Source organism: Hyperolius riggenbachi, chromosome 2 (assembly GCF_040937935.1).
Source record: "Hyperolius riggenbachi isolate aHypRig1 chromosome 2, aHypRig1.pri, whole genome shotgun sequence".
NCBI classification, from domain to species: domain Eukaryota; kingdom Metazoa; phylum Chordata; class Amphibia; order Anura; family Hyperoliidae; genus Hyperolius; species Hyperolius riggenbachi.
In genome coordinates this window covers 254315283-254341370 of record NC_090647.1, presented here as the reverse complement: position 1 = coordinate 254341370, position 26088 = coordinate 254315283, and the positions used below count along the sequence as shown (strand labels likewise).

General features: G+C 43.5%; 1 protein-coding gene across 1 annotated transcript in view; it reads right to left on the bottom strand.

Moving 5' to 3' along the window:
- LOC137544945 (uncharacterized) overlaps positions 1–26088 on the bottom strand; it is a 648464-nt gene that overhangs the window by 577865 nt on the left and 44511 nt on the right. Inside the window, exons 18-25 of the mRNA XM_068266042.1 lie at positions 23821–24034; positions 22646–22816; positions 21277–21372; positions 15348–15496; positions 11624–11759; positions 11252–11392; positions 3511–3633; positions 37–249 (exon numbers count right to left, since the gene is read on the bottom strand). Coding sequence (XP_068122143.1) covers positions 37–249; positions 3511–3633; positions 11252–11392; positions 11624–11759; positions 15348–15496; positions 21277–21372; positions 22646–22816; positions 23821–24034 — 1243 coding nt within the window. The remainder of the gene's footprint in view (positions 1–36; positions 250–3510; positions 3634–11251; positions 11393–11623; positions 11760–15347; positions 15497–21276; positions 21373–22645; positions 22817–23820; positions 24035–26088) is intronic.

Below are 26088 nucleotides of genomic sequence, written 5' to 3'. Positions count from 1 at the left end.
ATAACAGTGATACAATAAAATGGATATAGTCATTACCCTGGACACTATGTCAGCCTCTTGTTGTATTCTGGGACCCAGACGTTGCTTTGCGAGTGACACTTTGGTCTTCATAGAATTCCAGCGAGCTGCCATTGTCTTATAGAGGATTTCACAGTCAGTGGGAAGTGTCATCTCATGCTTTGCTAACAGGCTTACAGTCTTCTGCAACACTGTGAACTGGACCTCCATTTCTACTTGTTTAGATGACACCTTATGGAATGGGGAAGAAACGAGGACCAATAACAGGGGAAAAAAAGCACAGTAAAAGGAAAGACTCAAATGCCCTTAGCAATTAGATTCCATCTTCATACTTAAAGCGTATCCGAGATGAAAAACTAACTATAACAAGAAACTATTCTATATATCTTATCTAAAGTTTAGATAGTTTACACAGCAAATCTAGCTGCAAACAGATTCAATAGAATATGATTATTTCTTCCTGTGATACAATGACAGCAGCCATGTTGTTTGTAAACATTACACAGAGGCAGGCTTATCTGCATCTTGAGCAAAAAAAAAAACGAATCCCCGCTCCTCCTCCCCTCTGCCTCTGAAATCTCTGGCTAGTAATACATCCCCCTCCTCCTGCCCAGACTGAGCTCCCATGAGCCCTTGCTACTGTCTGAAAATGCCAAGGCTCTCTGAAAAGCTGGGGCGAGGCTTGTTTAGTTTATAGGGAATTAGAGTATTAACCCCCTTGGCTGTAAGCAGTTTCTGAGGCTGCGTCTACAGGGAGGTTTTTTTCCCCAAAAAATTTTTTAAACGCTTTAGCTAGCATTTGGCTAGCTAAGCGTATGTCCAAACTTGCTCCGGTCCCCCCCATGCCCGCTGATCGCCGCCGGCTATACGTACTTCGCCACGATCTAGACAGCAGAAGTTTTGTGGATAGAACCACCTTGTTGACCAGAGAGATCAGAGGGCAGTGTCCGCACTGGTTTGAACTGATGGAAGCTGTAGTACATTAAACCGCACTTTACAACTGTGAGCAGGATAGCATTTCAGAATGTGCAACATGCTGAAAGATATGAGGCTCCACTATTTTCTGCCAAAAACATAAAACTGAGGCTGCAGTGGGCACAGGCACACCCAAACTGGAGAACTTTGCAAATAACCTTTTCTGATCAAGTTATAGAGTACCCGAGTGCTCTGCATCCCCTGTGCTTGTGGAGTGGAATGTGCAAGCAACGTGTCAGTGGTGCAACAATGGTGTGTTCTCCCTGTGTGCCAATCGCTGTGTCTCATATCTATGACACCATCTAGTGGCGTCTTGAGACGCAGCTGTATCATCCATGAGGCACATCTGGCTATTGGGAGAAGGAATTACTTGTACTGGGGGCACATCTGGCTACTGTGGAGGAGGCTATACTGGGGAGGGGGCTTATACACAAGTCACTCACTTTTTCCTGGTTCCTGAGGGAAAAGTGGGTGTCTCGGCTTATATGCGAGTATATACGGTATTAGGCAGGCACTGAGCAGAGACAACAAAACATTCAATCTAGTTTGTAAATGTTTAAATATAAAACCATGGGATATCTAAAAAAAAGTAATTTGTAGGAGCATAAATGCAATTGTTTATCTTATCAGTTTATTTTCACCTCGGGTTCACTTTAATGTACTCAACTAAAAAGACTGCAGTATTCTAATGTAAAAAAAAACCTGTAAGAACATCTCAACCAATTTCAGAGTACATTTCCCAATAGCAGTGAAAACAGCCAAACTAACATTTTGGTGCATTAAAATACACATTGAATAAGATGTGCTTCATTATACAAAAAGGGATAGTTTAGTTGGAAAGATCAGAAAGTTAATTTAGTATTGCAATGGCCAGTGAGGTAGCACGTTATCATCTGAGGAAAAGAGAGCTTGCACTCTAGGTGTATTTGTGAGCCACACATGAGAACTGGCAACACACCCATGTATGAGGATCCATCCTCTAATTAATGTGTGCTGAGGGCAAGTCTTGATGTATGATTGTACTAAAGGCCAGCCAGTACTAATTGTGGTCACATCCAGTTATGTAAAGCAGATCACATTAACACAAACAAAACAGGTCAACAGAAAAGAACTCTTTAGCTCCTGCCAACAGGACTAATACCTCATTTGTTTAATTATAGCAAAAATAAACATGCCTCAGTGAGCTGATTCGCTCAAGCTTTGTATCGATGCAACACTGGAGAAATAATAGTTTAATGTACGGAAAATTAGATAACAAGAGTTTTCATTAGTATTGCATATAAGAATGATTTTTTTTCCCTGGGATTAAGCTTTTATTAATTGTGTGCAGTGCATCACTGCCTTTATCCTTATGTATTCAGGCTTACATGAAATACCTATTAATAACATTTACAGTCTAAATAATGAATAGCGGAAAACAAAAGGCTGCACAACCCATTTAGCTCACTTTACAGAACAATGTAGAAGTGAAACCCTAGCTAGAATGGTGACACTTAAAGAGTTCAATGTCAATGGACTGTTACCATATATGTCAACAGTATTACTATTATTTAGTATTTATATAGCGCCGACATCTTCCACAGTGCTGTACAGAGTACATATAGGCTCGTCACTATCTGTCCCTCAGAGGAGCTCACAATCTAATCCCTACCATAGTCATATGTCTATGTATGTATCGTGTAATGTATGTATCGTAGTCTAGGGCCAACTTTGTGGGAAGCCAATTAACGTATCTGTATGTTTTTGGGATGTGGGAGGAAATCAGAGTGCCCGGAGGAAACCCACACAGACACAAGGAAAACATATAAACTCCTTGCAGATGTTGACCTGGCTGCGAATCGAACCGGGGACCCAGTGCTGCAAGGTGAGAGCGCTAACCACTATGTCACTGTGCTGCCCGCGTGGCACACTGGCACAGTACAGAGGAACCTTTGTTCCGGAGACATGGTTGTAATCCAGAACACTCTTATATCAATGCAAATTTCCCCATAAGAATTAATGGAAACCGAGTTGATTCCTTACACAATCCAATAACAGTTATGTTAAAATAGTATAAGATAACAATGTAAACAAGACTTTGACTATAACTAAGAGAATCATTGCCATCTGTTGGCTTGACTCAACCTATTCAGTAGGGAGTTCAAGGCAAGACTTTCTAACACTGCAGGGTGGCTTCTCGAGCGCGTCCCGGTGTCTGCAGCTCTTGTGTGCTTTGAGTCCAATAGGAGAAAAGCGCTATATAAATGTTCAGATTATATTATTATTATTATTAACAAAGAAATCCATTGATAGTTACTTTTGCCTATTTTTGAGGATTTAATAGAATTGTGACTTTGCACAGTCTCTATTCTCTCTATACTCTATACTTAAGAACAAATTTTTTTTTTTAATAGTTTTTGCTTGTATATCAAGACGTTGCTTGTATATCAAGTCAAAATTTCACAAAAATGTTTGCTTGTATTGCAAAGCGCTCTCAAACCAAGTTACTGTCAATCCAAGGTTTTGCCAGCGACTCACCTCATTGAAAAGACGCATCATCTTCATGAATGATCCTGTATCCCTCTCCTCCCCTGTTATACTCTCAATCTGGGGTTCTGTTCTTCTTAAAAATGAATCTAAATTTTTTAAGGTAGTAGATGTCTAGAGTAGAGAACATGAAAAGTAGAATGATTACTTAGGCATTAGGTCAAACTTTAATAGTTTCAGAATTATACAAAACCAAAAACAGGCCTGACTTACTAAAGCCCCAAAAGACCAAGTGATTAATTTCCCTGGCTGGATGCTTGTAACAGCTGTGTGACTCAGACACTACTGAAGCCAAGATCAGCATAATAGACAGACATTGAGCTTCTCTCAAGGGGAGATAAAGATGGAAATCTCTACTTTCTTCTCTAGAGGTGTAACGATTGTGGAACTTTCTCCGTGATCAGCGCACACCGCGTGCGCTGATACGGCGGAAATCCTCCACAAGCGTATATTTGCAGGAACCCAGCAAAAGGTGCTACGCACCCGTAGAGGGAAATTCCTGTCGGCAGATGGCGCTGGGGAGTGCAGAGGAACCTATCCTCTGTACCTCCACAAATGCCAGACAGGAATTGTACGAAGCGCAGAACGCAATCGCAAGAGAAGCGATTGCGAATGAGAACGAGCAAAGGGACAGGTTGTATGTGTGTGCGCCAACCTAGTCGCCACCCCGCGACAGTGCACACACAACAGCAGATATGAAATAGGAACGCGATCGCAAGAGGTGCGATCGCCAGATCAGAACAGAATACGAGGCTAGCAAAGACACAGCAAATAATACAATGAGAATAACAAGGAAAATAACAAACGCTAACTGAACGCGAACACCGCACTCATTCGCAACAGTGCACGCGTTCGTGCGCGGTCTCCACGTGATAAGCACAATAGAGACAAGCATGCCTAACTAACCAAGACAAGACAGACACCACACAAACGCGCTTGCTACACGGTTGCCTTACTGCAGGCACCAGCAAGCGCACGCAAACAGACAGACAACGAGAATCGATCAAACAGGAACCACTGCTCTTACCGTCAGAGCCAGTGCGAACCAGGTATCAGAAAGATCCACTGCTCTTGCTGTCAGAGCAGTGTGATCCAAGCACACGACAAACAGAAGGAGTAACTAGCAGCGACCGCAGCCGAGGTTAGCTCCAAGATCCAGACCAGAGGAATCCACTGCCACTAACGCTAGGGCAAGTGCGAATCAGACAGACAGAACAGAAGGATCCACAGCACTACCGAAAGTGGCTAGCGCGATCCAGGAAGACAGAACAGAAGGATCCACAGCACTAGCGCAGGATGCCAGTGCGATCCAGGTACAGAGTAGCAGAACAGAAGGATCCACAGCACTAGCGCAGGATGCTAGTACGATCCAGGGAGGCAGAACAGAAGGATCCACAGCACTAGCGAAAGTGGCTAGTACAATCCAGGGAAACAGATCAGAAGGGGCTACCAGCAACAACCGCTGTTGCGGTTAGCACCCAGACACACAGAACGATTTCCTGTCGCTGGGACAGGACAATCGCAACAGACAAACAAAACAGATAAACAATCCTAACTGCACTAGGGAAACCTGCCTAGTGCAAGTTCCAGGAATAACTCTAAGCTGATCTTCAAAAAAAGAGCATGGCTGACACTCCTCCAGGAGTGTTTCACAGGAAGGAGTGCTTATGACCAGCCAAGCATTGTGGGAAACACATAGTACTTATAGAGCAAGCCCACAATGGATGTGGCTAGGCAATTTGCATGATAAACGTATGCAAATTCCTCACCAGCAAGCTGCAGAACTGACAAAAGGTGTCTCTTAAAGACCTGTAGAATGCAGACCTGAACAGTGGTCAAAAAGCTGCCTGTCAGCACAGGCAGCTGAGCAGATTCTCACAGTACCCCCCCTTTCTAGGGTTGAATTCCAGACGACCCTCAAAACTGATATCTCCAAACCACTTTAACAGAAGACTCATGAAGGTCGGGACAGCCCGACAAGGTCCAATTCCAGAGTCAGTCCACCCGAAACCGACCTCATCGGAAACAGAAGCCACCGAAACATGCCCATCAGCACTACAAGTCTCAGCGTAACACCCATCAGGACTGTGGATATCAGAGAAGAAGCCATCGACACCCTCCAGACAATACCCGCCACCTTCCAAGAAGCGTCCGAAAATACCAAATCTGCCACAAAACCTGTTCGAAGTGTCTCTTTCAAAACAAAAGCCGCTGTTGATCGTATTCAGGGTACCAAGCAAAACTTCTCTCGGAATCTCACAGAACGCCTTGAAGCTCTGCAGAGATTCCAAGAAGCCAGAACGCTCACCAGGCTCACATGGAGAGCTACCAAGCACCCCCATGGAACCTATGACAGTTCCAGATTCAGAATTAGCAGGAGACCCATCAAGATCAGGACTTTCAAGGACCACTTCTGGGCATGCAAGCAGGCAGGCTAAATTAGAACATGTCTCCACCGAGGAAGCATCTGAGTACGCTGGTAACCGAAGCACACTTGGGCTTTCTGGGTCACAGAGCACACTGGGGTACACCAGCACAGGAGAAACCTCAGGACATGTCAGGGAACTGCCCACCTCAGAGTCCGGCGCGACCAGACCAAAACCAGGACCGGGCAGAAAATCATCACGAGTAGAGGTCACAGGTACTGGTATTTCAAAAGAAGGCTCGGTCTCAGGCTTAGTAATCTCAATGACTGTAATGGTATCTGACAGAAATTCATCATTGACTACACATGACTGAAGCTCCACCAGAGCTGAAAAGGTAGCCAGCAAGGCAGCAATGCCTACGGAAGAGGGCAACACCTCAGAAGGACTTGGGGGGCAGGAGACATCTCCTACAAGTTCTGCACCCTTTGGGAGGAACTCGAGGACCTCCAGAACATCAAACAAGACCTCAGGAACATCATTTTCCAGGTTTTCTAAGAAGGATTCTGAACTATCCATGTTACAGGGCTGAACATTAAATACCTCCTGCAGGCAGGGCAGATGTCTCAGGAATGTTTCCACCATAACCTGAGACTGAACTTCATCATAATTAGCGGGATGTACAGGAATATTTACTGGAACACACACTGACTCCCTAACTTCATTCTCACTGTACCCAGAATTCTGTGTGGCAGTCAAACTAGCTTGTAACTCCAAAACTGCAGAAAAACAGGTGAGTATAGTGGCAATACCTAGACGAGCCTCTAGGGACACTGCAGGGGATTCTAAGCAAGGCCACATTGACTCATGCAGAGTACAGGGTGCAGAATCAGCACTTCCCTCAGAGCAAGAAAGGGACTCACAAACGTCAGTGTGAAAGGAAAACATGTTTTCATTCATGGTACAGGGCAGGTTCAGAGAAAGCGTCTCTGAACAAGGCAAAGAAGGTTCAGCATCAGATTCGCAAAACCGAAGCGCTGTCTCACTCTTAGATTCGGCTAACAATGTCGAATCCGAGGAGTCAGAACCCAAAAATCACTTTAGGTTGTGAAACTGACGCTTCCATAGCGCAAACCTCCGCAATCTGCGGAGCAGACTGCAAGGCATCTAGGACCGAAACACTGGAGCAACTGTCATCAGGCAACGGGCCCCTACAGGTGTGAACAGGGTGAGACAGAGACTCATTTGCAGAAGAAATAGCGACATTAACAGGATAAACTTTATTAGGCATATTAATTTTACTTTTGACGCTGCATAGTCGAGAAATTTTCCCCATAGCAGGGTCACAGACGGAAGATCTCAAAGATCTGTTTCTAAATGAAAAAGGATCCCACACATCCTTGAGGAAACCGGCAGACTCATGCCGATCACAATCTGCAGGAACATCCGAGAAACAGGCATCAGATCGCACAGATTCAAACTGCACACTGTCAGGAGAGAATCCTTCAGGATTCGCACAGGAATAAACCACAGTGGTACACTCATTCATTTCAGATTGCACAAAGTCAAGACTCTCATGCTTTACCCCAGAAAGGCAGGAACAATCATCCGACAACGATGTCTCTTTATTGGAATCAATTGATTGGTGTGTGTGCAACTCATCCAAAATCGTCTGCCATACATAAATCACCAGATCCACATCACCCTCGTCACATTCATCGGAATCAATCAAAAGGTACATAGAATCGAGACAATCATTCAAGACATCCTTGCTTTTTGCGATGTAAAAATCGCAAAAGGCTTTCCAATCAAAATCAAATTCTTCCAGCAAGGCCCCAACATCCCAGGAAGCAAATGGGGGTTCAAACAGGCCAGTATCCAGATAATCTCCATATGGGTGGAGTTCAGGAACAAGAACAGATTTTTTAACTGCTTTAATATAGTGTGCGATCCTACCTATAGTAGGATCCACATAAGCTTTGGATTGGGGCAAAAAAGCCAGAGACGGAACAACATCATTGTAAACATCAATAGGGAGTGTTTTATTCCGATGCTTGCGTTTTTTAGTTTTTCTCTTTTTAGCCACTTTGCATGTCTGCTGTTTAAAACCTGAAGTGGCAACAGACACATTGAACTGATTGTCATACTGAAAAGTTTTGCATGGAAGGGAAAGATCAGCTGACTTATCAGCAGCTACACATTCAATCAGAGCAGGTGGTAAGCCAGGCAGTTTAAACCAGTGAGAGAATATGATACAGATTATCATTCCAAGAATTGTTTTTTAGCACATCATACGCCCAGGTGAACAAATCGCCTTTTAAGAGCACATAGGCAAACTGAAGAGCCGATGTGGACGGATCAGTAATCTGAAAGGTGGGATTCAGACAAAACCTCACACATTCAGAAAGAAATTCCGCTTTGGTCTCTGAGTTTAGCCTTTTAAAGCTCTTAAAGACACAGGACCCAAACTCGACAAAATCGTACAAATCAGAAATTCCGTCTACACTGGGGTTTTGGGTTGGGCTGGTCATACTGTAACGATTGTGGAACTTTCTCCGTGATCAGCGCACACCGCGTGCGCTGATACGGCAGAAATCCTCCACAAGCGTATATTTGCAGGAACCCAGCAAAAGGTGCTACGCACCCGTAGAGGGAAATTCCTGTCGGCAGATGGCGCTGGGGAGTGCAGAGGAACCTATCCTCTGTACCTCCACAAATGCCAAACAGGAATTGTACGAAGCGCAGAACGCAATCGCAAGAGAAGCGATTGCGAATGAGAACGAGCAAAGGGACAGGTTGTATGTGTGTGCGCCAACCTAGTCGCCACCCCGTGACAGTGCACACACAACAGCAGATTTGAAATAGGAACGCGATCGTGAGAGGTGCGATCGCCAGACGTGACACAAGGCAGATCAGAACAGAATACGAGGTTAGCAAAGACACAGCAAATAATACAATGAGAATATCAAGGAAAATAACAAACTGAACGCGAACACCGCACTCATTCGCAACAGTGCACGCGTTCGTGCGCGGTCTCCACGTGATAAGCACAATAGAGACAAGCACGCCTAACTAACCAAGACAAGACAGACACCACACAAACGCGCTTGCTACACGGTTGCCTTACCGCAGGCACCAGCAAGCGCACGCAAACAGACAGACAACGAGAATCGATCAAACAGGAACCACTGCTCTTACCGTCAGAGCCAGTGCGAACCAGGTATCAGAAAGATCCACTGCTCTTGCTGTCAGAGCAGTGTGATCCAAGCACACGACAAGCAGAAGGAGTAACCAGCAGCGACCGCAGCCGAGGTTAGCTCCAAGATCCAGACCAGAGGAATCCACTGCCACTAACGCTAGGGCAAGTGCGATTCAGACAGACAGAACAGAAGGATCCACAGCACTAGCGAAAGTGGCTAGCGCGATCCAGGAAGGCAGAACAGAAGGATCCACAGCACTAGCGCAGGATGCCAGTGCGATCCAGGTACAGAGTAGCAGAACAGAAGGATCCACAGCACTAGCGCAGGATGCTAGTACGATCCAGGGAGGCAGAACAGAAGGATCCACAGCACTAGCGAAAGTGGCTAGTACAATCCAGGGAAACAGATCAGAAGGGGCTACCAGCAACAACCGCTGTTGTGGTTAGCACCCAGACACACAGAACGATTTCCTGTCGTGGGACAGGACAATCGCAACAGACAAACAAAACAGATAAACAATCCTAACTGCACCAGGGAAACCTGCCTAGTGCAAGTTCCAGGAATAACTCTAAGCTGATCTTCAAACAAAGAGCATGGCTGACACTCCTCCAGGAGTGTTTCACAGGAAGGTGTCCTTATGACCAGCCAAGCATTGTGGGAAACACATAGTACTTATAGAGCAAGCCCACAATGGATGTGGCTAGGCAATTTGCATGATAAACGTATGCAAATTCCTCAGCAGCAAGCTGCAGAACTGACAAAAGGTCTCTCTTAAAGACCTGCAGAATGCAGACCTGAACAGTGGTCAAAAGCTGCCTGTCAGCACAGGCAGCTGAGCAGATTCTCATAAGAGGATTACATGAATGGTTCATAAATGGTTGGGAGAAAAGGGCTTGCATAGAAACTATACTGTATATTTATATTACTACCTGGAAGCACACAAAGGGTCTGATCTATAATTGCACCTCTCCTCAGCATAGGCCATCGTCAGTAGCCAAAATCCTTATCACAGATTGATAAGATCCAACAGGACGGATCTCCGCACCGTCGATTCCCTGCTCGCTCCCCGCGAGGGGACAATGGCAGGGAATCGAGCGGAAGATAAGCCGTGCCGGCGGGGACGAGCAGGCACGAGCGGGGAATCGAATGCGGCGCACGCGCGGTGGCGCGGCGGGCACGCGGAACAGGCGATCCGGCGGCTAATCGAGCCGCCGGATCGCTGCAATGTCCCATAGTGTAGATGGGGCTATAGACTTGGAGTGAGCATACATGAAAATCTAGCGATAATATACAGTATTGGCAGGGCCGGCCCGCTCATGAGGCAGGGTGAAACATTTGCCTCAGGCGGCAAACTTCTAAGGGCGGCACCCGCCCGGGGGGGCCGGCTGCCGAGCCGGAGGGGTAGCGGGCAGGTCGGGGGTATTGGGCCTAGCGGTGGGGAGAGGGGTCGGACCCCCCCTTCCTCGCCTGGGTCCCCCGATCTGCACTCCCCTCCAGCCTGTAATTAGGAAGCTACTGCTAGATCGTAAGAGGCACGGGCGGGGAGGACTCACCTTTTCCGCGTTCCAGCGAGCGCTCCACTGACGTCACTTCCTGCATCGCCGCCCACTGTATTGTAAGTGGACGGCGATGCAGGAAGTGACGTCAGTGGAGCGCACGATGGAACGCGGATAAGGTGAGTCCTCCCCGCCCGTGCCTCTTACGATCTGGCAGTGGCTTCCTAATTACAGGCTGGAGGGGAGCGCAGATCGGGGGACCCAGGCGAGGGACCCCCTCCCCACCGCTAGGCCCAATACCCCCGACCTGCCCGCTACCCCTCCGGCTCGGGGGGGGGGGGGCGGCAGCAGCTCTCTCCTAAATTTGCCTCAGGCGGCAAAAAGTCTAGGGCCGGCCCTGAGTATTGGGTCCAAATGCCCAATAAGTAGAGTACAAGCAATGCAATCACTGATTATCTGGTGTTTCAGGTTTGCAACACTGTTTTTAATGAAAGTTCAATAGGTCCAACGTAATAATTAGCAGTCTGCAAAGCTGTGAGCATTATCACAAATGCAGAGTAAATTGTGTTAAAAGTTCAAACACACCAAGTATTAATATCAGTACAACCGTATAAACGTATTAACTGGTCATACACAGTCTTTCATCAACTCAAATCCATGAATACTTAGTCACCTGGTCAATGAGGTATTTGGTAAATGTCCACATCCATTTGAGGGCATAGGCACACAGAACCTGCTTAATAGGCCTAAACTCCACATGAATCCACCCACAATCCTGATGATCTGGAAGATCTAGTATGCTGTCCCTGGCAGCCTGTAATTATAGAAGATATTAGAAATAATAAAAATGTTATCATCCCAAGAGTGCAAACAGATGTATGAATGGTCAGTAGTCAAGAGTATTATCATACATCTACTTTACATTAATTATCACTGTAACACACCCACATTGGAATTGGAAACACACTATATTACTATTATTGACAATCTAACACATAAATAAAGTATAACAGACAATGAGCAGCAGAAAATGGTTAACACAAACCTTGTAAGTCGAGATCTCAGAATCAAAGTCTTCTAAGAGAGGTCCATGGGGAACTTGTATTGTGACATCCTTAGGCAGAAGAAATGACTTTTCTGCTGCAATCAGTGGACTGTTTTGTGGCTTCACAGAGACATCACTACACAAGAAGGTATATTTATATATGAGATCTACCCGTGTCTATACATACAATCTGGCATTGCAAACATTAAAGAGGAACTGCAGTCAAAATAGCGTAATGATTAAAATTAATTTATAAAATTAAACATAAAATTGGGCAGCACGGTGGCGTAGTGGTTAGCGTTCTCGCCTTGCAGCGCTGGGTCCCCGGTTCGAATCGCCGCCAGGTCAATATCTGCAAGGAGTTTGTATGTTCTGCCCGTGTCTGCGTGGGTTTCCTCTGGGCACTCCAGTCTTCTCCCACAAAACCATTCAGATAAGTTAATTGGCTTCCCCCTAACAAAAATTGGCCCTAGATTATGATACCTGCACTACAGGATACATAAATAGACATATGACTATGGTAGGGATTAGATTGTGAGCCCCTCAGATGGACAGTTAGTGACAAGACAAATATACTCTGTACAGTGCTGCGTAATATGTTGGCGCTATATAAATACTTAAATAAATAAATAAAATATGCAGTTAGTGTTTCCTTATTGTAAACTAGCTGGACGCCCGGCGTTGCCCGGGTATGTATTTGGCTGGTGTTGGCCCCGCCCCCCTTTCCAAACCCTAATGAAAAATTACTTAATTACTTAATGACCAGGTTTGTGAGCTTTTCAGTCTTTGGCATCAATAATTTGCATTGAATTAAAATAGATCTGATTGGCTGTGGCTCCACCCCTTTTCTGAATTTGAAGCCACATCACCCAATGGCCAAGTGTACCAGGTAACAGTGCAAGAGGCTTGTGCCATTAACAGTGCAAGAATGGCAGCGATTAAATGTTCCCATTAAAAATCAGTAGGTGGATTTTGATTGGCTTTTGTACGCTCCACCCACCTTTCTGAATATTAATCCCAGTCACCCAGTGACAAACTGTGCAAAGTTTTAGAACCCTACCATTAACAGTGTAAGAATGGCTGCAGTTTACATTTTCCCAATGAAATTTGTATTTTTCTCCACCCACTGATTTCCTGACATTGTTCAGGTATGTATTTGGCCGGTGTTGGCTCCGCCTACTTTTTCTAACCCTAACACACAATTACTCAATGACCAAGTTTGTGCGCTTTGCGGTCTTTGGCATCAATAATTTGCATTGAGATTAAACAAATCTGATTGGCTGTTTGTGGCTTTGTCTAAATTTGAACCCCAGTCACCCAGTGGCCAATTGCACCAGGCTTAAGGCTTGTGCCATTAACAGTGCAATAATGGCAGCAATTACATATTCCCCTTGAAAATCAATAGGTGAATTTTGATTGTCTTTTGTAGGCTCCACCCAATTTTCTGAATATTAATCCCAGTCACCCAGTGACCAATTGTGCAAAGTTTGAGAACCCTACCATTAACAGTGTAAGAATGGCTGCAGTTTACATTTTCTCAGTGAAATGTGTATTTGTCTCTGCCCACTGATGACCCGGTATTGCCCGATTATGTATTTGGCTGGTTTTGGCTGTGCCCACTTTTCCTAACCTTAACACACAATTACTCAATGACCAAGTTTGTGAGCTTTGCGTTTTTTAGCATCCATAACCTGCATTACAATGAAACAAATAAGATTGTCTGTTTGTGGCTCCACCCCCTTTTATCAATTTAAACCCCAGTCACCCAATGATCAACTGTACCAGGTTTAAGGCTTGTGCCATTAACAGTGCAAGAAAGGCAGCAATGAAACATTCCCCTGAAAAATCAATAGGTAATTTTTGATTGGCTTTTGTAGGCTCCACCCACTTTTCTGAATATTAATCCCAGTCACCCAGTAATGAACTGCAAAGTTTGAGAACCCTACCATTAACAGTGTAAGAATGGCTGCTGTTTACATTTACCCAGTAAAATTTGTATTTGTCTCCGCCCACTTATGACCCCGTGTTGCCCGCTTATGTATTTGGCTGGTGTTGGCTGTGCCCACTTTTCTTACCCTCACACACAATTAATCAATTACTCAATTACCAAGTTTGTGAGCTTTGCGGTCTTTGGCATTAATAATTTGCATTGAGAATAAACAAATCTGATTGGCTGTTTGTGGCTCCACCCCTTTGTCTAAATTTCAACCCCAGTCACCCAATGATCAACTGTACCAGGTTTAAGGCTTGTGCCATTAACAGTGCAAGAATGGCAGCAATTACATATTCCCCTTGAAAATCAATCGTTGAATTTCGATTGTCTTTTGTAGGCTCCACTCAATTACCAAGTTTGTGAGCTTTGCGGTTTTTGGCATCCATAACCTACATTAAAATGAAACAAATAAGATTGTCTGTTTGTGGCTCCACCCCCTATTATCAATTTAAACCCCAGTCACCCAAGTATCAACTGTACCAGGTTTAAGGCTTGTGCCATTAACAGTGCAAGAATGGCAGCAATGAAATATTTCCCTGAAAAATTAATAGGTAATTTTTGATTGGCTTTTGTAGGCTCCACCCACTTTTCTGAATATTAATCCCAGTCACCCAGTAACCAACTGTGCGAAGTTTGAGAACCCTACAATGGCTGCAGTTTACATTTTCCCAGTAAAATTTGTATTTGTCTCCGCCCACTTATGACCCCGCGTTGTCCGCTTATGTATTTGGCTGGTGTTGGCTATGCCCACTTTTCTAACCCTCACACACAATTAATCAATTACTCAATTACCAAGTTTGTGAGCTTTACGGTGTTTGGCATCAATAATTTGCATTGGAATGAAACAAATCTAATTGGCTGTTTGTGGCTCCACGCCCCTTTCTCAAATTGAACCCCAGTCACCCAATGATCAACTGTACCAGGTTTGAGGCTTGTGCCATTAACAGTGCAAGAATGGCAGCAATGTAAATATTCCCCTTGAAAATCATTAGGTGAATTATGATTGGCTTTTGTAGGCTCCTCCCACCTTTCTGAATATTAATCCCAGTCATCCAACGACCAACTGTGCAAAGTTTGAGAACCCTGCCATTAACAGTGTAAGAATGGCTGCAGTTTACATTTTCCAGTGAAATTTGTATTTGTCTCCGCCCCCTTTTTGGTTATGGGAATAAAAAGTATCCTATACTTTATTCCAGGTAATGTACTATGTGTGTGCCAAATTTCATTCAAATCCGTTCAGCCATTTTTGCGTGATCGAGTAACAAACATCCAAACATCCAAACATCCAAATATCCAAACATCCAAACATCCGAACTTTCCCATTTATTATATTAGTAGGATTCTTTCCTAACCCCAATTCACATTCTGCAAGTTATCACATGTGGCAACATCTGTAGTCCTGTGAGGTAATTTCTGCAGAATGTTTGTTTACTGAGAGTTCTAGAGCCAATACAAAATATATCTGGTCTCCCAGAATGCTGGGGGGCGGGGGGGGGGGGGGGGGTTGTACCTGTCTATTCAGCCTAAGCTAAACATTACTGAGAGAGTGTGGCTACATACTAAAACACAGCAATAGGAAATTTTTATGATGCTAAAACCAGGAAAATTACCATAAGAGTGGGTATCCTGTATAATTCACAACATTTTACTATACAGTACCTCTTTAAAGTATTACATATAACAAATGATCTGCAAATAGTTACAGAAATATAGCTTCGCTTACACAATTACCTCATGGTTAAATGGTTTGTCTCATCTTCCGACACATCTTTCTCAGGGGAATAGCCAGCTCTTTGCTTACCATGGAGGAAATTTTGGAACGCCGCATTAACATCCTTTTTCCATAAATGAGAATAGCTCCTGAAAACCTCTAGCAGTGCCTACAACAGAAATAGTTTTAATGGAGGTGATAAATGACACCAAGTATAAAGGATCTAGCCAGGAAGAAAAGTGAACCTGAGCACCGGCCACCAGTGAGCAGAGTTCCTGCTACTTTGTCATTTCTCTCTACCATACATACTATGCTAAGAAAACTCTAGAAAAGGAAAGCTGTCTTTTCACAGCTTTACTGATGTCACTTAAAGAGACCTGAACCCAAAAAAGCAATATGGAAAAATCCTTCTTGACCAGTTTGGTGGCTATAAAGGTGCCCATTAACAATTTTTTCATCAGATGCAATATTTTGATGCACTTTTTATGATTGCAAGTAATCGGAAGATAATTATCGATTGTTCCCATAAACAGGTTGATTAGGGCATTTTCTCTCTTCAGATACAATCATAAAATCCAACTTTCAGATCAATGGAATTTTCAGTTCCAAACAACCAAAGAATCGTTTCACATCGATTTTCACCAACCACTGCACTGTTTTCTGTACAATTCCATCGTAAATATTGCAGCGAAAGATCACATCTGATGAAAATATTGTAGCATTGATGACCATTTTCATTCTGGGTTTTAGGTGGTTTACGATCAACAGTTCTGTAAAAGGAAGCAGTCAGTGTACAGATACTAGACACAGTATCTGTTCTGTTATGTTCTGGGCCAGTTATTAAAAAAGGTTGTAGTTTTTTGCATGCAGACTAAAAAAAAAACATCATCTGTTTCTCAGTTTCTTCCTGCTTAGTACAGTTTATACCACGTAGCAGCATAAGCTAATTTTATTATGCTAAGAATAAGCTAAATCTACAAAACACTATTATGTAGCTGTTCATTTCTTATGCAGTAATCAATCAAAGATGCTGTTGAGCGTACATGGACAAAAGTGAGAGGTTGTCAGCACTGTACACTGTAAGTTAGAGAGAATCTTTAAGTGACATCAGCATGCAAGCACATTGCCCCCTCTTTACACCCACCACCTGTGGAAAGCCACTTCATCATGCCTCGCACACTGAACCATTCTAATAAGCATGATACAATTGTATTCTGTGATGATGCCACAGCTTCCATTCACTGCTAATTTGGCCTGCCTGTTTTTAGTGATAGGATGTGGATATTTTAGCAGCCGTTGTGGTCTGGCTGCAGGCTGTAGCTCTCCTGCCCCTGTGCCAGTGCAGCCCATTTATATAATGGTGTAAGTAGTGCAGTTTGTTGCTCCCTGGAGATCATAGACTGATTTTTGTGCATGCATGTGTTCTCTAGAATGGTAGAACTTGGCAGTGCCTTAGATGGAATCTTGAGTTCAAGAGCGATGTTTGCTTTCTGACTGGTGTGGCTAGAGTAGAGACACTTTCATCTTGGAAGAAAACTCACCGCTGGTGAAAGGGTTAAGTACAGAACGCTCTTGCATGCAAACCATTTTGGAAACAAATAGCCTCCATTAGTGCAGCCAAAGTCAACTTGCATTCAAGTTATTTTTATTATTACTAGAGTTCCAACTTGTTGAGAGTGTTTGCATGGCCGGATTTCTGGCAAGGCCACATAGGCCATGGCCTAGGGCACCAGATAAACAAGGGGCGGCCTGCAGACAGTGGGCATTATTTGCAAGTGTCCAAACAAATGAAAGGGGTCAGGATAACTGCACTATTAGTACCAGCTGGCATCTGCCTGTGCAGTGCTACAGGCAGCTGCAGTCCGTTAATTAAACGTTTGTGAACAGTGTGTGACTAGCAAAAAGCCAGACCTTGTCCAATGACTAGCAGCTGCAGGCAGTTACAGAAGGCCGGGTCTCATGCACTTGGTGTGGGGGATGAAAGGACCAGGGGCAGCACCAGCAAATAGTACAGAATACAGAAGGCAGCCTCTCACAGTACCCAATTCTTAATTATTGATTGGCCAGCGCTTTTACCCTGGAGACAGCAGTGGGTACAGGACTCACTTTTATGTGTTGCTGACCCCACCCAATGTCCAATTGTGAGCCACTTTTGACAATGTGTGTGTGGTGGATGGCTCCCACCACGCCCATCACCTGTAGATCGCTTTATTGACCAGTTCCCCCGTGTGACGTGATTGATTCACTTCACATTGCCATGGAGACCTCGGTACTAGCCACAATAGTGGACACCAGCAGCCCAAAATTTTTTGGGTGTGTGTGTGTGGAGAGAGGTGGTAGGATACGGTTTCGGTTGGGGCGGCTGGTAATAGTCGGCCTTGGGCGGTAAGAAGTACAAATCCGGCCCTGAGTGTTTGAGTGCAGAGGGTTAATGTTTGTACTTTGTAGCATATCATTTGGGTGCCCGGGGTCCCAGAGTCTGGCTATCACATAGCCGAACTCACGGCTTGTGGCTGTAGTGTGTTAAAGAAAACCAGAGGTGGGGGGGAGGGGGGGGAATTCAGATTTACTTACCTGGGTTTTTCTTCCAGCCATGGCCAATTTAAGGGGCCCAGGAGTCCTGGGGCAAGCTTAAAGAGGAACTCCAGTGAAAATAATGTAATAAGAAAAGTGCTTCATTTTTACAATAATTATGTATAAATGATTTAGTCAGTGTTTGCCCATTGTAAAACCTTTAAATCCCTGATTTACATTCTGACATTTATTACATGGTGACATTTTTACTGTTGGCAGGTGATGTAGCTGCTGCATGCTTTTTTGGCAGTTGCAAACAGCTGTAAACAGCTATTTCCCACAATGCAACAGGGTTCACAGGCAGGAAACTGCCAAGAGTACGTACTCAGAATATCTTTGTGGGAGGGGTTTCACTACAATATCAGCCATACAGCGCCCCCTGATGGTCTGTTTGTGAAAAGGAATAGATTTCTCATGTAAAAGGGGGTATCAGCTACTGATTGGGATAAAGTTCGATTCTTGGTCGCAGGGGGCACAAACGCGCTGCTCCATCGTCCCTATGCCCCCTGCATAGCAACAGAGAGCGTCACCAGCTGCACAGCTGACACATGTCTGTACAGCTTAGCCCAGCGATGTCCCACAATGGGATGGGGTTCTGATCCCCGTTGGGCGACGTCGGTAGTTTGGTGTGTATGCACCCTAAGTGTCGCCAGCACACTGGAGGAGACTGAGAGGACTCCAAGGGTCCTGATAGACTGCAGGGGGCTAGGAGAAGCCCCAGGTAAGCAAAACACGGTGCATGAAATAACCTGGTAGTGGTATTGGCTATATCTATAACTGTTTACCGTTACTGACTGCTATAGAAACATTTCGATACCGAAGTCCGATATAGAGTTTGGTGAAGGTGGAGGGTTTGTGTTATGTGTAGGTGGGGGGAGGTTAGTGTGTACTTAGTGGCTGCAGAATACGTACACATCACTCTTTGAAAAATTCACTAACGTGTCACCTTCTCTATATTATTAGGTTGCCAGCTAGGTTATACCTTTTTAGAGGATACAGTATTGAGGCATTAACATATGCTAATGTGCTGAAAGAAGAAACTACTAAGAAGCATAAATAAAAAATTAATGAATACAATCCAGAATAGTTATTTATTTAAAGAGACCCTGAAGCGAAAAAAAAACATTAAGATCAGATACATCAGTGTAATTGTTTCCAGTACAGGAAGAGTTGAGAAACTCCAGTTGTTATCTCTATGCAAACAAGCCATTAAGCTCTCCGACTAAGTTAAGGTAGCCATACACTGGTCGATTTGCCATCAGATTCGACCAACAGATTGATCCCTCTCTGATCGAATCTGATCAGAGAGGGACCGATTTCAGCCTGAAACTGTTCACAATCTGTGGTGGTGGTGCTGCTGCCGCCGCTTCCCCCCCATCCCGCATACATTACCTGCTCCGCCGGCACGACTCCCGGGTCTCCGCTCTTCTTCTCCGCTCTGGTCTGGTCTCCGGCATGCTTCCCTTCTTCCTGTCTGGAGGAAGTTTAAACAGTAGAGCGCCCTCTACTGTTTAAACTTCCTGCCGGGACAGGAAGAAGGGAAGCATGCCGGAGACCAGACCAGAGCGGAGACGGAGAAGAAGAGTGGAGACCCGGGAGTCGTGCCGGCGGAGCAGGTAATGTATGCGGCTCTATTGCGTCGGTCGTCGGGCACTCGAACGCCGCTGGTGATGCGCTCTTTACCCGCGGGCGATCAACGGTCATTTTCCGCACGGCGCGATCAACAGGATCGGACGGAATGGATCGAAATTCGGTGTGTAGCGTGAACGATTGGCAGCAGATTCGATCCCAGTGATCGAATCTGCTGTCGAAACGGCGGCAAATCGGGCCAGTGTATGGCCAGCTTTAGTCGTGGAGAGGGCTGTTATCTGTTTTTTATTATCTCGACTGTTCCTGGACTATTTACTTTTCCTCTGCTAAAGGAGAGGTCATTACTTCACAGACTGCTCTGAAAGACTCATTTTGAATGCTGAGTGTTGTGTAATCTGCCCATATTATAGAATGATGCAATGTTAGAAAAAACACTATATACCTGAAATTAAAAGTATGAGAATATTTTCTTTGCTGCTAATCTTCTAGTAATTATTCATAGTACACAACCAATTCACTATATCATATATTTTTTTCCGCTTCAGTGTCTCTTTAAAAACAGATTAGCTTTTATTTCAGTGGAAGAGCAGAAAGGAAAGCTACTTCTTCAGGATAGTGGTCATTAAGATAATATAATGGGTGAAGGGTCAACCTAAGTACAGTATAAACCCCCAAATACCTACATTATGTGTGTAAGCCACTGTTACTCTTTATAGTCCCCCTTTCCAAGTCCTGTTATGCCATGCTATCTTCTGGGAGTAGAGGCATGGCACAGCTGGTGTCCAACACCCCTTCCAATAAGAAAGTAGGGAGAAGGATATAGCCAAGTTCCTATGAGAACCCCCCCCCCCCCCCCCCTCTCCACCGAGTTGGTGTCAATGAAAGGTAAGTTTGCCCAAAGCAGGGAATTTGGGCACACAGCGTTTTGATAGGTAGAGGAGATACAGTAGTTAAGGTTGCATGCTCCCTGCAAGTTTGCTAAGGACATCCTGTTTGCCATGTGGCTGTAAGAAGGAGTGGCAGAAGTCCCATAACTGCTGCTGTTTACAATGAAACCAAATTGTCTGGGCTTTTTGTTTGCTTGATTGTTTGTTTGTTTTTTCCCCCCATATAGTTTTACTTTATTATTTTTAGTATTGTGAGAGGGAGAACAGACAGCCACCTTATACTGAATTATAATGTTGGGCAGACAGTGGCTTTAAAAGTATTCTATTCAAAACACATTTTTTTAATAAGCAGGTTTAATATTACTTTGCAGAAGCATAAAATAAAGGGGAGAATGCTATTGTTAGATGACAGATTAACGGGAGGGCAAAATAGCACAAGGTGAAGAAAACATCCATAGAGCCAGACTTAGGTTTGCATGTCATCAGAATCCATTGTGATATATTTCCGCATCCCTAACTCTCAGAATTTATAAATGAGATGGCTTTCCTCCCAACTAACTCCCTCAGAAAGGGAGAGGCTGTGCCATATTTCAGGGAGAGTTTATTAATAGGTGACATTATAGTTAAATAAAAGGTAGATCATGCTGTAGAACCCTTCACCGGTGAAGTGAGAACATGGATATTAGATAGATATCTAAATGCTAAACAAAACAATAAATGTCAGGATTGTTTTATTATTTTAGGAAACAAATGATTAGCTTGCCTTTTATTGCCTACCCAGCTATCTAAAAAGATAAGGGAAACATTTGTCAAGGAAGTTTAAATCATGGAGTAGTACTGCCATCAAGTGGTTAAAATGTAGTATTACATACAGAATTCTGCTTCTGTTGTTTCTTACCTGGCATTCAAGAATACAACTTTCAACCTTTTGGAGGATAAAGCCAATTAGTTGTAAGACTTCTTCATCTTGTGACACATAGTCCTGATAGCCCACCTACAATATAATCACAACTCACTTTAACTAGACGCTGATTTAATGATGAAGATTCATACATCACAAAATACAAAAAAAAATCTGTTACAGAAACGCATAGGCCTTCACTGCTGATCTGCTTCTGAAAATGCTGAAAGTGTTCTATAGTCCTAATCCTTTGGATTCACCATCATTCACTTAGTAAAGTGTGGAGATCAGGAAAGGCATGACATCTGTTGTCTGAACATATTTCTTCCCATAGTAACCTCCTAAATCTTTTCATAATGTAACAATATTAAACGATATGTCAGCGGCAACAAATACATGTATTTTAATGTAGAATGGGTACTGTTTGTTGGAAAATGTAGAATGCTGTCACTTTTTCAAATGTGTACACAATGTGAGGAATTATCTTCACATCCGTAGTAAAGGACCACAACATTTTCATTGAGCAAATACATTTGAAAAACTATGGTAAATAAAACTTCAGTCCCATCTCCCTCACATCTCTTGTGACCCACACTTATATCCCCTTCCCTAAGCTATTCATCTATCCCACTGAGCCACCTCTTCTGACTCCCCCCCCCCCCCCACACACACACACACACATGCTTACCACACAACCCCTCATCTTATCCTTCCATCCAATTCCCTTCTTACTCCCCCCCCCCCCCCCCCTTAACTACCCTCTTGGCCTCCTGAGTCACCTATTCTGACCTACTTAAAGAGAACCTGAACTGAAAAGTCAAAATAACCATACACAGGTCATACTTACCTCCTGTGTAGTCTACTACTCAATCTCTTTCTCCTCTCCTGCGTCCCATTTGTCCACTGTGATCAATGGATTTCTCCGTCCTCCATTTTAAAAATGGCCATTACCCCATAACAGCTTCCTGGTCAGCACACTGTTAAACTGTAATATCACCCACTTGAGCCATAGGGGAACATGGACATTACCTTGCCCAGTCAGTTGTAACTGACAGCTGCTGATATATAACTGACAGCAACTGGTCAATATTGTCAGAACTGGAAGGGATCATTGTAAGAAGAAAATGGTGAGCCTCTGAGTGGAACTGATGGTGAGGTTAGTATGTAATATTAATTTGCAGCTACGTCATGTGTTTATTTTAAATAATTTTTACTCACTTCAGGTTCCCTTTAACTATCTTTCCAAACTATACCTAATCACGGGGTTTGGACAAAGGCATAAACCTTAATTTTTATTAAATTATTTAATTCCTGTTGGCAATGTTATTTCTAAACTCCACCTTACAAAAAAAACTCCATTGGTTACCTTTACAACAGCTGAAAGTCCTTGTATATGAGCTCCTCGAAAAAGGAACATTTTAAGCCAGTCTTCCATATTTTCCATTACACTTGTATCAGAGGTGCTCTGGTCCAGGGGTGGGTTGAACGCAACTTCACTATTGATCAATTCAACTTTTATACTTAGCAGGGGAGAATGCTGTAACGAGTTAGCAAAGCTTTAGTTAGACAATGTCATCCTCAACTGCAAGACTGTGCCCTACTCTTGATCTTCAGTCATGTCAACCATTAGGACAGGCAAGGAAGAGAGAAGATTGAAGGTGTATTTGTGTATATATGTATCTGGTTTATTAGGTCTGTGTCTGTTGTATGTACATATGTGAATGTCTCTTGTCGTGTGTGTGTGTGTGTGTGTGTGTGTGTGTGTGTGTGTGTGTGTGTGTGTGTGTGTGTGTCTGAGTATACATGTCGGTATGCGTGCGTGTTGTCTATATTTGAATGTGTGCTTCCATTTGTTTTTTGTATGTGTCATTGTGTAAAACTGCGCAGGCACTTTACATTTTCCTCAAATAAAACAATCATTCATAATCATCTTTGCCAAAAATATAGAGTGCTTACAGGTGTTCCCTTGTTGAGTGGTTGTTAGTGGTCCATAATGCTGGATCTCAAATAACCAAACTGTATTGTCTTCCCAGGCACCTCTGCTAAGGGCCTGAGCCCACTGATGCAGTTGTATCCACTTTTCAGCAACACATCAACGTTACAAATGCTGAAAAGCAGAAAGAAGCAGACACAACTGCGCTAGTGGGCTCAGGCCCTGAAGCTTCCACACTGCAGAACCTCCTGCTCCTCTTCCCACTCAATAGAGTAGAACAAGCTGCCCAAGGCTCTGTACCAAAATAATTTCAGAGCTGACCCATCAAATGATCATGAATAATAGTTTGGGGTGACAAAAATGTAAATTGTCACTGTACATCTATGTGTGTGTCTTTGTTTGTAATGTGTGTCTGTCTGTGTGCTTCTCTGTATACTTCAACAGTAAAAGATCAACAATAACGTTGTAAGATGGCTTTCAGCACCTTGTATACTGAGATGATAAACAGTGGTAAAGAAAAATGGATATAGATGACATCTTTGCTATGCTTTGAAAGAAGTTTAATGTAGGATATAATAGCCTATCACATTGGTGTAAAGACATCTTACATCACGATCCAGCAGCGTGTTTAGCAGGGCAGCCAGGCTGGATAGCGTTACTTTCTTTAAACCTTGCAGAACTATGGCATCCATATGCATTATGAATTCCTGCCATGCGGGTGATGCCTCACTGATGCCACAGGCAACAAAAGACTGCTGAACAAGGCTATGAATTCTGTGCCCATCAAGAATAAGTTGGCTTTCCAGATCATGTTCAGTTTTCCTAAAAAAAAAATACATAGAAAAAAATTAAATATACATGCACACTCACATAGTAATTATATATATGAAACAAAACAGGCTAGGTTCACACTACAGCCCAAAACGATCTGCTTTCATGGAACAGACCACAATGGACCAACGTCATGCGCCGCATCCTTGTAAAAGAGGAACTTAAAACCCAGGATCTAACTTCATCCCAGTCAGTAGCCGATACTCCCTTTTCCCATGAGAAATCTTTACTTTTTCTTAAATAGATTATAAGGCGTGTGTGGCTGATATTGAGGTGAATGTTTTATTTCTTTAAAATACTTCATCATAGTGTCTTTTTTTTCTTTGCTCTGTAATCCTTTGTGTGAATAAGTATGGATTCAGAAAATCAACCATTTTACTTACTGATCTTGGTGGGGTGGATGTTTGGTTGCTCCGAGAAGAGAACTCCAGTGAAAATGCGGTAATGAACAAAAGTGCTTAATTTTTACAATAATTATGTATAAATGATTTAGTCAGTGTTTGCCCATTGTAAAATCTTTCACTCCCCCTGATTTACATTTTGACATTTATCACATGGTGACATTTTTACTGCTGGCAGGTGATGTCAGTGGAAGTAGCTGCGACTTGCTTTTTTAGCAGTTGTAAACAGCTGTTATTTCCCACTATGCAACAAGGCTCCCGAGGTGTGATGTCAGCACCATGGTCCTGACATCACACTGTGGGAGGGGTTTTACCACAATATCAGCCATACAGAGCTCTCTGATGATCTGAGAAAAGGAAAAGATTTCTCATGGGAAAAGGGGTTATCAGCTACTGACTGGGTTGAATTTCAATCCTTGGTCATGGTTTCTTCTTAAGGGGAATATAAGACAGCACCCCTAAACCACATACATAGAATAAAGGCACCTGAGAATTTGAATAACGGGTGATTCCGATAATAGAATGTTGGTCATGTTACCGATACTCTACTGTCACCTAGCCTAATTTTCATACTTACCTCCCCACACCTATTTCTAACACCAACCTGCAGCAGAAGTGGGGTTCAGCTTCATAATAGACGAACCCAGGCATCATGTAATTTGCCCCCAGCACTGCCTCCACCGGTATGCTGCATTACCGGTGGTTAACTATAGTATAGCTGAGCACCCACCATTTTTTTCTGCTGACCAAATTCATTTCCTGGCACTTTTTCTTAGTATAGTATAGTCGAGCACTCATTACCACTTGTCCAAACCGCTGGAGTCAAAGGATTCCTTTGACTATACTATAGCCAAGTGCCCATTACCACAATACCGCTGCTAACACTGCAGATATCGTAGCCAGTGTTCAGCTATGCAATGGCCAAACTCAGGCTTCAGTCACCGGTTCATTGCTCACCGCTAACTAGAGTTTGGCTATATAGATGACCTTCGTGATGCTGCCATAGCTGCAAATTACAGTGTCCTCAGCATCGGCAGGATAAGGGTTTAATACATCTCTAGGAAGTTGGGTGGCTACACTTCTTTTTTTTTAATTCCACTGTTTACATACATTTAAACATACAAGTTGCAGAACATTATAATAATAAACAGTGTTCCCCAGAGATGAATAGGAATACATACACACAGGTCTCTATCCCTATCCAATTCCTTTCTGTGAAACCGATCTCGGCTCCTGATGTACTAATAGCTACTGGATGGATCTCTGCACATCAAGTTTGCATCATGGGATGAGCAGGAAAATTGCAACCTGCCCAACCAACACACGTACCAGCCTATGCAGTTTGGAATTCTTAACTTAATTCATCACACTCCCTGTTTGTTAGAGTAAGTAGCAGAACTTTTAAGTACTGTTACCTTTCTAAGAAGTCTATGAGCAGAAAAATAGTGAATGGATTTTCCTAAAAACTGACCGATGTTCCAACCCTAGCCCACTCTACAGATATTGGGAACATATAAGAAAAAATATTCTGCCTGGTTTGCATTTTAATTCATTTTTGTATGCATTTTTGTAAGCAAATGACAGCATGAATCTAATATCAACATTAGAATAATCTATGGCAACTGTAGTCAAAATAACATGAAT